A 13,142-nucleotide genomic window follows, 5' to 3' on the forward strand; every position below is an offset into this window, starting at 1 on the left:
GGGGGGACTTGTGTGCTGTGTTCAGAGAGAAAAGGGTGTAGTCTAGAAATGCTACATAGGTGAAATTAGGCATTACTGATGTGGGCAGTAGAGGAGAGAGTATTGTCCAAGATGATTCCAAGACTTTTGACACTGTGGACCTGACATCCATCTATAGAGACAATAAAAGGGCGTAATTTTGTAAAGACTTGCATTTTATTGTCACTGAATTTGGTCTGATTGAGGTAATGGAGATAAGAAAAGGGGGAGGAAAGAGAGGTTCGTGGTTTTGTAGAAAAAGAGTCATCGATATAAAAATGAAACTGTACACCAAAATGATGAAAGTCTGTCTCTGGACAGAGGAGATAAATCGTAAATGGTCCCAGCACTGACCCTTGAGGGACACCAGAGACACTCTTTACCCTCCTGACTGATTTTTCTCTAGATGTGCTTTTTTCTAGTGTCCTTGTCACTGTACAAGGACCTGTGCAACGTGAAGAGACCGTGAAGCTGTCCTCTTCTTGTACGAGTAGATACCGGTCTTGCCGCTGGGTTGATCCCTTCCATGGCCCCTGTCCAGGTGTTCTTGTTTAAAGGTTGTCTTCTGTTGCCTCTTCTACAGTGTTGAGATTGTGCCAGGAGACACACTAAACCTTCTTGCAACGTATATGCCATCCTGGAAGAGCTGGTCTATCTGTGCACCATGACTGGGCTGCAGGTGCCATATCACGCTATCAGTCATGGTGAGGGCATTCACAGAAAGCAAAACTGAAGAAACATCGGTCCAGTGGGGATAAGGAGAGAAACGATCTGTGGCCACCACCTACAAAGACATTACCTAATGGGGGTTATATTCTTGTTGCCTCTCCAGGTCATCTGACGTCACTTTCATTTGAACCAAAGTATGAAATGGATTCAAAGTAGTTTATAAATCTTAGACTGGTGTATAAACTAGACAGGCTGATATCCCCCCAAGTTTACCTGACTTTGTGTTACATGATGATTCAGCATTCCCTTAAACGTTTTAAAACATATATGCATTGAAGTGGAAGCATGCCAGCAGCAAAACAACATGCAGCACATGCAGGATAAACAAGTCATGCCTGCAAAGCATTACAGAAATATCATGCACTTCCGGACAGACAGAACAAGCGTGAAAGGGCCAAGAAAGGTTTTAATTCAAAATGAGATGGGTCCACTCTAAGCTTACTTTGAAAATATATTATTTTCGGACAGGGAGATAGATCCCACCAAATGTATTTCAATTTAAAAAAAAAAAAAAAAAAAAAAAGAAAGAAGAAGAAGAAAATATTAAATTGTAGTCTGAATTATACAGGGTGACTAATGAAATTAAAGGAAAAACAAACATGTCGTTTAGTGTTGCACTCATTTTATTGATCAGTGGTTAGAAAGTCATCCAAATCCCCAGGCTCACCACCTATTTGAGATCTGTTTTGTGCAGTTTGATCAGAAAACAGCTAAAAACATTAAAACCAACATTTGAACCAATTTCCCTGGTCCACTTTTTTCAGTTTAAAAACAAAATGATACAGCTGATCGTGTACCATCTCAAGAACAGGATTTGAGCAAAGCTGAAAAGTGTACTGAAAAGGAACTTTATCGACTACATTTGTAAAGAATGCCGACACTGTGGTAAAAACCTCAAACTTCCAATGATTATTCTTGACAGTACTCTTTGTTAAAGACAAAGAAAAATACATCTGTTTTTGGCATCTATTTGAAAAAGATTGCAAAGCAGTGAAGCACAGCACATATTATAATAAGATAGCATTTTTACTTCTGCATAGTTACATTGCAGATGCGTAATTCAAATTTAGTGTGCAGTACTTAAATCCAAACTAAATTAATCTATTTATTTCCAAAATTATGGGTCTAGATGTTTCATAGATTAATATGAGGATCCAAGGCCATCCACTCATCCGATCACAGTTATATTGGTTGAATAAGACATAAGTGACTGTGTTTTGTTCATTGCTTTGATTTAAACCAAGAAAAACAAAGAAAGACAAATGTACCACGTTTGCAAAAGGGGAAAAAAAGTTTTGAAATTGCAAATGATTAAGAAATTTGCTATACATTTTATTTACATCTGAGCTGCCAAAAAGTATAAAAGTATCAATATTCACAAGAGTATGTACAATAATCCTTAATCAGTAGGTCCAAAAAAAAAAAAAAAATCCTGGTTTGTTTGCCCAAAAGGTAAAAAGAAGTATTCACCCAGTGTTTTAAAAAATATATAGAACATATATATAATAATACATTTAAAAGGTTTGACCACATTGATAAAGACTTATAATAGTGCAACTACCTAAATTATATTCTTAAAATGAGCCATTTAAAAAAGTAATAAATCTCTAAAATGTCTTTTAAAAGGAGTCTCTCTGTGCAGAAAATTCTTGTGGACAATTTTTTTTTTTAAATTGAAGGCACAGCAGCCCTGGTAGACTGAGTGGGATTTACACAGGACTGGAGATAGAGTAAGGTTACAGGCGCCCTAGGGTTTAATCACAGGAGGGGTAGGCCACACCAGGGTTTGTAGGTAAAGGAGAAAAGGGGTAACTGGGTTGTGCAGGACAACACGGCGAGACACAGGAGGTAAAAGACATTTCTGAGGTAAAGGTCACACAGACGTGGTCACGCTGTCCGCAGCGTTATTGACCTCATTTTTGTTGGAGTCCAGCCCTTTGGCGGCATTCATGTCGTTGCGGAGATTCTCTGCTGCTCTCTTCATACTTTTCAGCTGGTCGGGGTGAGGCGTGGCCCGCCGAAGTAGTGTTCCCTGTGTAGATGAAACAGAATCTAATTAGTGGGATGCTTTTTAAAATCTGCTTAAATTGCCTTGGAGAGAGCTGAAGAACAATGTTTACATGACAGCAGACTGTGATGCTCGATGCACGTGCCTTGCATTCATGATTTGTCAAAATAATATCCCAGAAAACATTATTATTATTATTATTTGCAGTAATTTGTAGCACTTTAGCATGACTGTCCTACCCCAAGGCTGTGGATATAAAACGATCAGAGTTCCTAAAAAAGTCGCTTGAGGCAATCCCCATAACCTTATTTATGGCATATTTAATACAGATAAGGACATAAAATCTATGGAAACTAAGCTAACCAAGCTTGCTTCTTGGTAAAGCTTGCTAAATAATTAAATTGTGCTCAAATGTTCAAATCTTGCTTTAAAATGGGAGTTCTAAGATTGCATCCATCTTTTATATGCAGCCTATGGACTCACCGGATCGTCGTCATCGTCGACATCATCTCCATCTACAAAGTGAATGACGCTGGTCCTGTTCACGGCGTTGTTGTCCCATGTTTCGTTAGCAATGTCATTCACCAGGCTCTCCATACCTCCGCAGCGGGCAAGATTATCAGAGCCTGGGGTTGTTTTTAAAACAAACAGCATATTTAATATTACTGGAATTCACATAAAAATGTTAGTACAAGCTAAAAGCAAACATGTCAATAGATCAAAATCAGTATGGCTACGATTACTTCTGCAATGTTTGCAATCTGCAAACACAAGAAATAAAAGCTGTCCAGTGCTAATGAGCGAGCCTGAAACTGTCAGATCACCATTTCAAATCTGAGCTTAGTCACAGGCTTACAGCAACACAATCTTCCCTGCCCCCAACCTCAGCCTCACTTTCCCCACTTCCGCCAGCTTTATAGCTGCATTTCTCTGACAGGAGACATGCAGCACTTCTCAAAATCAACGGATGAATTTGCTAATTATTTTTGCTGGCAGAAAACAACATGAAAAATAAAGTGATCAGCAAGCATATCACAAATATTTACAAATCTGTGTGAAAATCTGTCAATGACAGGACAGAAAAAAAGAAAAAATTACAATAATCTGCTGTATCAGGCAGCGATAGAGCCAGCCGTCAGCAGCATGTCTGTACCCAGTTTGTGAGCTTTTAATGGCAGCAAGCCAGGCGCTTTTAAGCCTCTTTAGCTGTCCAATCCACAACATTTCTGAAAAACATATTGTAAGAGGGCCTCAAGGGACAAGAGAGGGCCTGATCTGTTATAGGCGCCGTGATCCCTTACAGGACCTTATAATCGACAGATACTGCAGGAAGGGATCAGAGGCTGCAGAACACACTGTGCTCCTCCGAGCAGATCATGTGATAATGTCACGAAAACTGCAGGAGACGGTACAAGACTTAACGATGAACATTACTAAAAATGTCTCAGAGCGAGCACAGAGTTATTTCACTCTGGACGAAGCCCATCACTTTAAGAGCACGGAGACGCTGATCCACTACTATGTTTATTCACACAAAGTTCTCACATGCAAAGAAGCAGAGTGATTTCAATCAACCAGTGAGAAAAATGTTTTTCTCTACACTCAAACCTCCATAATTATCTCAGGCTTATACTCAATGAATAACATTACCTTTGTCATCACTTGGCTGTTGAGGGAGCAGCACGCAGGTAAGCACCTTCTCGCCTGACTTAGGGTCCTGATCAGTCTGAAAGGTGAGGAGCGGCTGCGACTGGTTTTCTGACAGCCATAAGGCCTTCAGCTGTAGCGTCGTCAGAGAAAGCGGTAGGTGGGTGAGCCTGAAAAACAAACAGGAAATAAATCACTGCCCACACAACCTCCCCACCTCCAAGATACCTCCTGGTTATTATTTCCAAAACATACACACTGCTGTGGGCACAGTGTGAATTAGTAAAGGTGTCACATTTGGATGAGGTACATGGCAGTTGTTTTATTTATGTGGAGGAGGGAAAACACTCTCCAGACACAGAGGTGAACGTGTCTTTGTGTGACTCAAGCTGCAGATATCTGCAGCTTTCGTTCTAGACAAAGCTGGGAGCTATACAGGTACAGGCAGGGAAATAAAGGTCAAAACAACCTCTGACTAACTGAATAACATGGTCAAAATATCAGGATGATCTTCAGGGATTAGCAGGCCGAAACCAAGTATTTAATTATAAAACAGCATCATAAAAATGAAACACAAACCATGTTTTTGCTACTTATTATGAAATGTTTTTTGTTTTTGTTTTGTTTTTTTAATCGAGATGGAATAAGCTGACAATCTGACTTTGCCAGCTCGAGATAAATGAACCTACCGGTTCCCAGACACGTCGAGCACGTGCAGCTCTGTGGCTTGCGACAGCTCTGACGGTATCCTCGTCAGCCTGTTCTCTCGTACGCAGAAGACATTCAGACTACTGCAGCCGCCAATCTTAATAACAGGAGACACAACAACAACGTGATTAGGCTGCCGGCACTTCAAAGTTAAAATGGTTAATCATAAGTAAACACACGCACACACAACTGCCAATACAAGTCTGTCTTAATAGCTTTATGAATCCAGTCTAAATGCACATCTGATGTTTTTCAACAATGCCACAGCAATAAAAAGCACGATAGATCTTTTGCCAGCATTTGGAAACTTTGTCCCCAGTTTAGTGATCTTGATAGAAGAACAATTACATGTCAATAAGATGTGGCAGAGTGGCCTAAAATTAGGAACAATTAGGCCTGGTAGCCAGAGAAAACAATGTGCCGGCTGAACTCCAGCTACAATATATTTATCAGCACAGACTAACCAGTACAGGTTAGAACCAATCGGGCTAAAAGATGCAGGGTAAAGTAAATGGCTAAAGGTGCTAAAAGCAATTACACGCAAGAAGAGTAAGAAACTTTCAAATTTACTGAGCTACTTGCGTATGTGTGAGCAAGAATAAGCAAAAACAACCAAATGTGCTGGTTTCCATCCAAGCAGATCCAGGAGAAAGGGTTGTGCACCTAATAATCAATTAATAGAGTCAATAAAGTTAATACAACTGGGCCAATGGTGGAGCTATTCACACACACACACAATCCGGTGCAAAACAAGAACATGACGACGAAACACAACGTGACACAATAATTATCGATCACCTTGTGTCTATATTCGACTGAAGCCAACATCCTAATTGAAAATAAAATCTGATTAATTGTCCAGCCCTAGCCAGTGATCAAGTAGCTGAGCAAAGCTCAAATCAATACACACGCCACAGTAACACTGTCCCTGTTAGACATGTCATGCAATGCAAAACAGTGATACCATGGATTCATTATCTAGGCCAAGTGTGCCTACTGTTATTTTTCCCCAAACACTGCAGGCTTTGCATCATTTAGACACAGGGGCATTGTCCAACATTTCAAGAAGCCTTTCAGATGAAGCTTTAAACCAAGCGAGCCTTCACTTACGCAGACAAGAGGTTAGAGAAGAATGTCGCATGCAAACACAAAGGACACACTGAGACAGAGCTGAAGCTGAACAAACCGGGGGGCCGAGCAGTAAAAATGAAATGAGAGAGCACCACAAGCAAGAGCATTGTCCAGTCAAATGTGAATGAACCTCGGTTTGAGCTTTAACTCCCTCATAACAGTTGCAGAAAAGCATCATATTACAATAATGGCAGTCTGGCTTAACCACATTACATCATTGTGTACAAAACAGATTCGGTTTCAATTTCCACTCTAACCTGTGCAAACAAGTGACAAAACCAGTAACAGCAAAGGCCCAAGAGATTCATATCTGTGTCACTTACCAGCAAAGAAAGGAAGTGCTTCAGTGCGGCTATAAACTTGAATAAGCAGTTTGCCAGCTTGCTCTTAAAACGCCAGCATTGTCAGGTGGCATAAAAGAAGCTTACCTCCTTGGGTAACGACAGTAGCTGGTTTCTGTCACAGTTCAGGTGAAACAGTCGCTTTAACTTTCCAATGCTCCTCGGCAAGCTCTGTAATTATAAACCAAAACAAAAATTAGAGGAAACATCAGCGTCTGCTCGGTTTTATATTAAATAGAAATATTTATTTCTCTCATTACTAAGCAACTTATCAATTTATCCATAAAACAAGGACAATAAAGTCAAATTATCCATATAGTGCTTTCATGCACTGTGTTGCCCACGTTGTCATATCATTTACACACAAAACAACAACATAAAAACAGGCCGACTTATCGGTGGTGATGATGTGTACAATACTTTCTGTTTCACTGGTTGCTTATACTGTGTGCAGAGTGTGCATCCTGAGAAGCCTAACTGTAATCAGTTTGTCCATCTCCTTCATGTCTCCAAAGAAAAAAATATCTTAAATCTGGTTTATGCATTCAGGCATAATAATCAGAATAAGGAAGAAAGATCATTTTAGTGATTTTGAAGGTGGCATGGCTGTATTTCAGAAACTGCAGATCCATTGGGAATTTCCCACATACCAATGTCTATGGATTACAGAGAATGGTCAGACTGCTTCAAGCTGTTAAGAAGGCAACACAAACTCAAATAACCACTCGTTACAACCGAGGTATGCAGAAGTGCATCTTTAGGATGTGGTGGAACGGGAGAGTCTCATTATGGACGTGCAGCTGAAAATTCAGCAGCAACTGTGTGATGCCACCATGTCAATATGGACCAAAATCTCAATGGCACATGTTTCCAGTACCTTGTTGAATCTATACCATGAAGAATTAAGACAGTTCTGGTACTAGCAAGGTGTACGTAATGAAGTGACCACTAAGTATATATTTATTGGTAAATACTTAGTTTAAACATTTGCACAATAACCTTGGCTGTAGCCATTTTTCCATTAGACCATGAGCTCATTAATCTGTTTTTAAAGAGGATGCATGAAGCTGAAAAAAACCCCAAACAAACCTGTAGCTGGTTCTCTGTGAGCACAAGTTCAGTAAGACTTTCACAGTTGCCAATGCTCTCTGGAAGATACGCCAGTTGATTCTGATCAACTTTCAGTATAGAAAGTTTTCGTAGTTTTCCTGCAGAGAGAGAAAATATATACATATGTTGAACATGATATACATTAAACAATATAAACCCTGTAAGCATTGAAAGGCAGTCAGTCAACCGAGGCATTTATATCAACATCAATCTTGGTGTTTGCATATTTATCTGTATCTTCATGATAGTCATGTTCTAATCCAGCAGTCCCCAACCTTTTTTGCACCACGGACCGGTTTGATGTCAGACAATATTTTCAAGGAGTGGCCTTTAAGGTGTCGCGGATAAATACAACAAAATAAAATAATACGACCAAGACAAAAACTGTGGTATTTTTGGTAAATATAATAATAAAGGCGAATGTACTGTGTAACTGTGTAATTGTGTAACTTTATTAGCAGCGTCCTCCTGAAATGCGCCAACAACATTGACAGTAACATCTTCCTCTCTTCCCCTTAATTCTCTCTGGTCGCTATGGTAACGTGTAAATATTTCTTTCAAAATAAGACACACAACTACAACATGGAAAAAAGACCCAGGGAAACAGAGTTAACAATAAAAATCCTGATAACCATAAATTTCACATCTGAGCCTCAACTCTCGCGGCCTGGTTCCAAACGACTCAAGGACCAGCCCGGAGATTGGGGACTGCTGCTCTAAGGCAACTGGTATAAATGCGGACAAAAGTCACCCTTCATCCTGCTCTGCGTGTGTGTGTAGTTCAGCCCCACCTTTGTCAAACAGACAGGGTTGTTATTGGCTGTTGGTGACACACCTACTGCCCAAAGGTTTAAGGTCAGAAACATCTCAAACACACCAAGAATACGACGACAGGCAAAGATGATTTCTCTGCTCGCTTTAACACACCTCTGGTGGATCATAAGTCATGGCTAATTGTGTTTTATTATTATACATTTAAAAACATAAGAGACCCAAGAACATTTGTGAACCACATATTATGTTTCAGATTTATTACAATCATGCTGACAAATTCTTATGCATACCAATGCTTTCTGGTAGAGAATCAATGTTGTTCTGAGATACTAGCAGGTCAGTGAGTGACACCAGGCCTCCCATTTCCTCTGGAAGTTTCTCCAGTTTGTTTTCTGATACATCCAGACACAGCAGGCTTTTGATGTTGCCCAGTTCCTAAGATTCACAGCAAAAACTTGTGTATGTTAAAATAATACAACGGCAAACCTGATCAAGGAGTAGGAACAGAGACAGTCTTTTTCTAAACTTTAAATATGTAACAGTATGCAAATGACAGTGGTTTTATGATTAGCAGTAAGACTGGAACAGACTGTAAAACATAGACATGAAATGCATGATTAGCTTACTGCAGGTATTTCTGTCAAGTGGTTTCCATCCAGCCACAAGTCCTTCAAACTGACAAGGTGGCCTATTGACTGAGGCTGCGTGGGAGGAAGAAATGCAGGAACCATAAGAGCCAGGAAAATATAAAAGAGAAAGAGACAAAAAAGGGACAAAGCAGAAAAAGCCATCTCAGTTATTTGCTTTAAACTGAACATGAGTTTCCCTCCGATACAATGCTGCTTGCTTTAATATGACTGCACCTGTTATGCTGCTTTTTGGCAAAATAGCAAAGAGCCCATTCAAATTTCTAAACACAATCTCCATTAGACAATTCTTGGCAGCTCATCCTTGCATGATCTGCCAGTACCTCATTCACCATCGGAGTTAAACCTCTCACATAAGATTACAACTTAAAACCAAAGCTGAAAACAGATGGCCATCCTCCCATCTGCACGATAAGAGGTGAAAGCTGTTCTCGAGGGATGCTAATCTGCTCGGACATGACAAGAACGAGGCAAAGAGAAAAGTTGTGTTTTTGGCATTCTTCTGGGTTAAAACAAAAAACCTCACCAAAGAGTAGAGTTCATTGTTGCCTAGGTCGAGTTCTTCAAGTTTATGAAGCTGTGATAATGACCTGTGGATGACACGTGCAAGACAAGTTAAAAGAAAAATGGAAAAATGCTTAAGAAAGCATGCAAACTGTATCCACATAAAGCAATGAGTACTCACTCTGGTAGGAATTGCAATACATTTTCTCTGAGTTCTAGTGATACCAAATTGGTGAGGCTGCAATGACAGGTAAAAAAGAAAAATGATTACATGTTACTCTGAGTGTTTTAAAAACAATGAGTTTAAATGACAGTTAAAAATGGCCACAGACAGTCTTTTTGCAATCAGACATCTGAAAACAGGAAGTAGTTTGGAGGTGTGTCCATCTTATCGAGGCTGTAAAATTGCAGCAGGATAAACAACGTCTGCATACTTTAAATGAAGAGCAAAAAAACAGAGACATCGCAGACCAAAGGACAGGGTTGTCATCTGGCCATTCATGTATGCCTTTGTGCTATACATGCACCTAGCTGATACAGGATTTTATAACAGTAGCCGTCTAGAACAGTACAAAGTCTATGTTGTTTACGAGAAGTAACTCTAAATAGGTTAGACTTTGTGTGCTATTAGTGATGGACCAAGAAGACGACGCCTTTTACAGCACACCTTTGACTGAAACGCCAAGCCGGCATTCCTTGTATGTTAGCAATTTCACTGTGGAAAACTACAGACACAGCAGCAAATAAATTAATTTTATGCAAAGCTCCAACACTGCTGCTAGTTTTCATTCACCTTGCTTCCACCGCAGCAGATCACTAAAACCAGATATTAAAAAGACAAAAGAAAATCTTCCCAATTCCAGCACACTGTGCCTGAGATTCGATTTAAAACACGCCACCTTACTGCTCAACTCTCTGATTTCTGTGCGTGCCATTTCACATCAGCAAACACTCCCATCTCACAAGATAAATCGCTGCTGCCGTGTAACCCCTTGGACATTTATCTTATCTACTTCTAAAAAACCAAGGCATCCTGTTCCAGCTGCGCTATGGTTTTCATTACCTTCTCCTTTTGACAGAGAGCAGGCCTTAAGCCATTGTGTTAAGCGAGATAAAATATTGGACATATGTGCGGAACATGCCGTACCATGAGGCAGAAAGAGGGGGGAGAGGCAATCCTAAGAGTTTGTGCAATCAAAATTCTTAACTTTTTTCCCATAAAGATGACATCTGATTGCCTCCCCTATACCCTCAAAAACAAGTTTGACACCTCAATATGAACTGTATTGACAAAGACTCTGTTTGTTGATCACTTGAAAAGCTTCTGGGTTGCTGCATAGGCATTGTGTGTTATAAGCAGACCTGGAATATGACAGAAGCCGCTCAGTTCACAAAGGAGCTTCAAGAGTTACTCCTAGCAGGCTTTGACCCAAGACCATCACCATATGAGCATTCAGCTTCTTTATCTTAAAGGAATAACTAATTGCATGAAGACACCACAGCGCCACCTGGAATTTGGAACGTTTTTTTCTTGTCTGTTTTTTTTATTTTTGAGACCCAGAGCGAGATGCAAAATGAAAACCTGGCAGAGAACCGTTCTTGAGAAAAACAGTCAAACAGCTTCACACATCTGGAATAATCCTATCCCTGTCAGGCCTCCAATTCAGTTTACCTTAAAATACCAAACCTCTACTAAAATATCTCCTGTGGCACTCTGACCTGAAAGCAAATAGCTTTGTTATTAAATTCAATTAGAACTGATCTCAATGTTTAAAAGGGGACCCCACGGGACTGAGAATGTTGGCAGGCATGCCTTTAACTACTCTGGATTATATGCCATCTCCAAACAAGCATTTTTGCCTTTTATGAACAAAGGCAAAAGACGCTAACTGATGAGTTGGTAAGGAGTAATGTGGTTGGTATGTTCGCCTGTGAGATACGGTGAGATGGAGGAGATTCTGAAGAAGGCGAAATGACAGCAAAAGGAGATATTGAAAATGAAACCTGCTTCTATGTTTCTAATGGTGTTTACTGTGTAACCTTTGAACAGTGGGAGGTAGAATAATGACCTGGGAGCATCACAGATTTTGAAATGCTTTCCAGAAGGAACATACTGTGTGTTAATTAGCTGTGTAGGAGGCCAACCTCGACAATTTGCCACTAGACAAAGTTATCACGCAGAGAAGTGGCACCCTAAAGGAATACTTTGGAGCTTTGTGTGTTTTAAAGTAAAAATGTTGTTGCTTATGCTAAGTGCTTTGTTTGAGCAGAGTAACTGACAAACCCCATAATTGAAGTTGCCATTAAAACAACAGAAATATGTGCCTTTTGTTACAGTAATTATCAAATTCCTTTCTGGCAAGATCACAAAGACTAAAGCAAGGTATGTGACTTGAAAATGCAAAGGGAGGCAGGTGAGATATTATCAAACACTAGTCTCCCTTAAACTGGATAAACATCAGTCTACCAGTGCATCGAACCCTCAGTGGGCTTAGAAAGATTCAGGTTCATCCTTAACAGAGTATGTTACCATTAGACACACTTCAGATTTCATGATAAAATCTATATACTTTAACTTTTACATACTTGTGCTAAATCACTTACTTTCCAATATTTTCTGGAAGCACTTGCAATGAAATGTCATTGATGGAAAGGCAGGTTAAATTCCTCAGCTCTGTGAAGCTTTCAGGTAACCTGGATGAACAAACAACAAGACACAAAGTGAATCCATGAGAATTAACAGTATAATTTGATCCAGACATTTCAATCATTCAGACAGTATTGTTTAGCATTGATGACCCTGATGCCATTATCTGTGTTTGCTGCTTATCATCTCTGCCCTCAGATTGGCTCTTTTTATATTAAACAAAAGACCATATGCAACCTTAAGCTTGGGTGTTATTATGTGTATGCATATCCAAAATATACACACACCAGTTTGGGCTTTATTGCTCCATTGAATTTATGACTGATAACCAAATGATGTCACATTCCTGTAAAGCCACAGTCCACAGTCCAGTCATCCCTGGGGTGTTACTATTAACCTGTTAAAATAGGGCTGATGTAGAATGAAGAGTGGGAAATTAGGTTACTACTCTGGAAAGTAGTGTTCTGTGTGTGTGTGTGTGTGTGTGTGTGTGTGTGTGTGTGTGTGTGTGTGTGTGTGTGCACTTTAACAGTATTGAACACCAAAGCGTCACTATTACTTCCTAAACTTGTGTGGCTTTGTGCCCCTGCTAAGGTGCAAATTAGACATGATCTCACCCACACATGGAAAAGCAGAGTATGGGAAATATGCAATCTGCCAGGTATATAAATATTACTAATGTTACTAACAGCAGAGAGGTTAACACCACACAATGCAGAAAATGAAATTTTTTATATATATACATATACATATACATATATATATATATACATATACATATACATATACATATATATATATATATATATATATATATACATACATATATATACATATATACATATATATATATACATACATACATATATATACATATA

The 13,142-nt window shown here is 39.5% G+C and overlaps 2 protein-coding genes across 2 annotated transcripts in view; both read right to left on the reverse strand.

Moving 5' to 3' along the window:
- Nucleotides 1-546, reverse strand: part of LOC102199754 (uncharacterized) — a 7,115-nt gene extending 6,569 nt beyond the window's left edge. Inside the window, exon 1 of the mRNA XM_005737204.1 lies at nt 517-546. Within this exon, the coding sequence (XP_005737261.1) occupies nt 517-546 (30 nt within the window). The remainder of the gene's footprint in view (nt 1-516) is intronic.
- Nucleotides 547-1,352: 806 nt separating this feature from the next.
- The window catches only part of LOC102209945 (leucine-rich repeat-containing protein 1), a 21,519-nt gene continuing 9,729 nt past the window's right edge, over nt 1,353-13,142 (reverse strand). Inside the window, exons 4-14 of the mRNA XM_005737151.2 lie at nt 12,222-12,311; nt 9,799-9,855; nt 9,640-9,703; nt 9,093-9,167; nt 8,757-8,901; nt 7,672-7,790; nt 6,670-6,753; nt 5,092-5,207; nt 4,406-4,572; nt 3,239-3,381; nt 1,353-2,779 (exon numbers count right to left, since the gene is read on the reverse strand). Coding sequence (XP_005737208.1) covers nt 2,621-2,779; nt 3,239-3,381; nt 4,406-4,572; nt 5,092-5,207; nt 6,670-6,753; nt 7,672-7,790; nt 8,757-8,901; nt 9,093-9,167; nt 9,640-9,703; nt 9,799-9,855; nt 12,222-12,311 — 1,219 coding nt within the window. The 3' untranslated portion in view covers nt 1,353-2,620. The remainder of the gene's footprint in view (nt 2,780-3,238; nt 3,382-4,405; nt 4,573-5,091; nt 5,208-6,669; nt 6,754-7,671; nt 7,791-8,756; nt 8,902-9,092; nt 9,168-9,639; nt 9,704-9,798; nt 9,856-12,221; nt 12,312-13,142) is intronic.

Source organism: Pundamilia nyererei, unplaced genomic scaffold, assembly GCF_000239375.1.
Source record: "Pundamilia nyererei isolate P.nyererei 1_Seehausen unplaced genomic scaffold, PunNye1.0 scaffold00073, whole genome shotgun sequence".
In the NCBI taxonomy this organism is placed as follows: Eukaryota; Metazoa; Chordata; class Actinopteri; order Cichliformes; family Cichlidae; genus Pundamilia; species Pundamilia nyererei.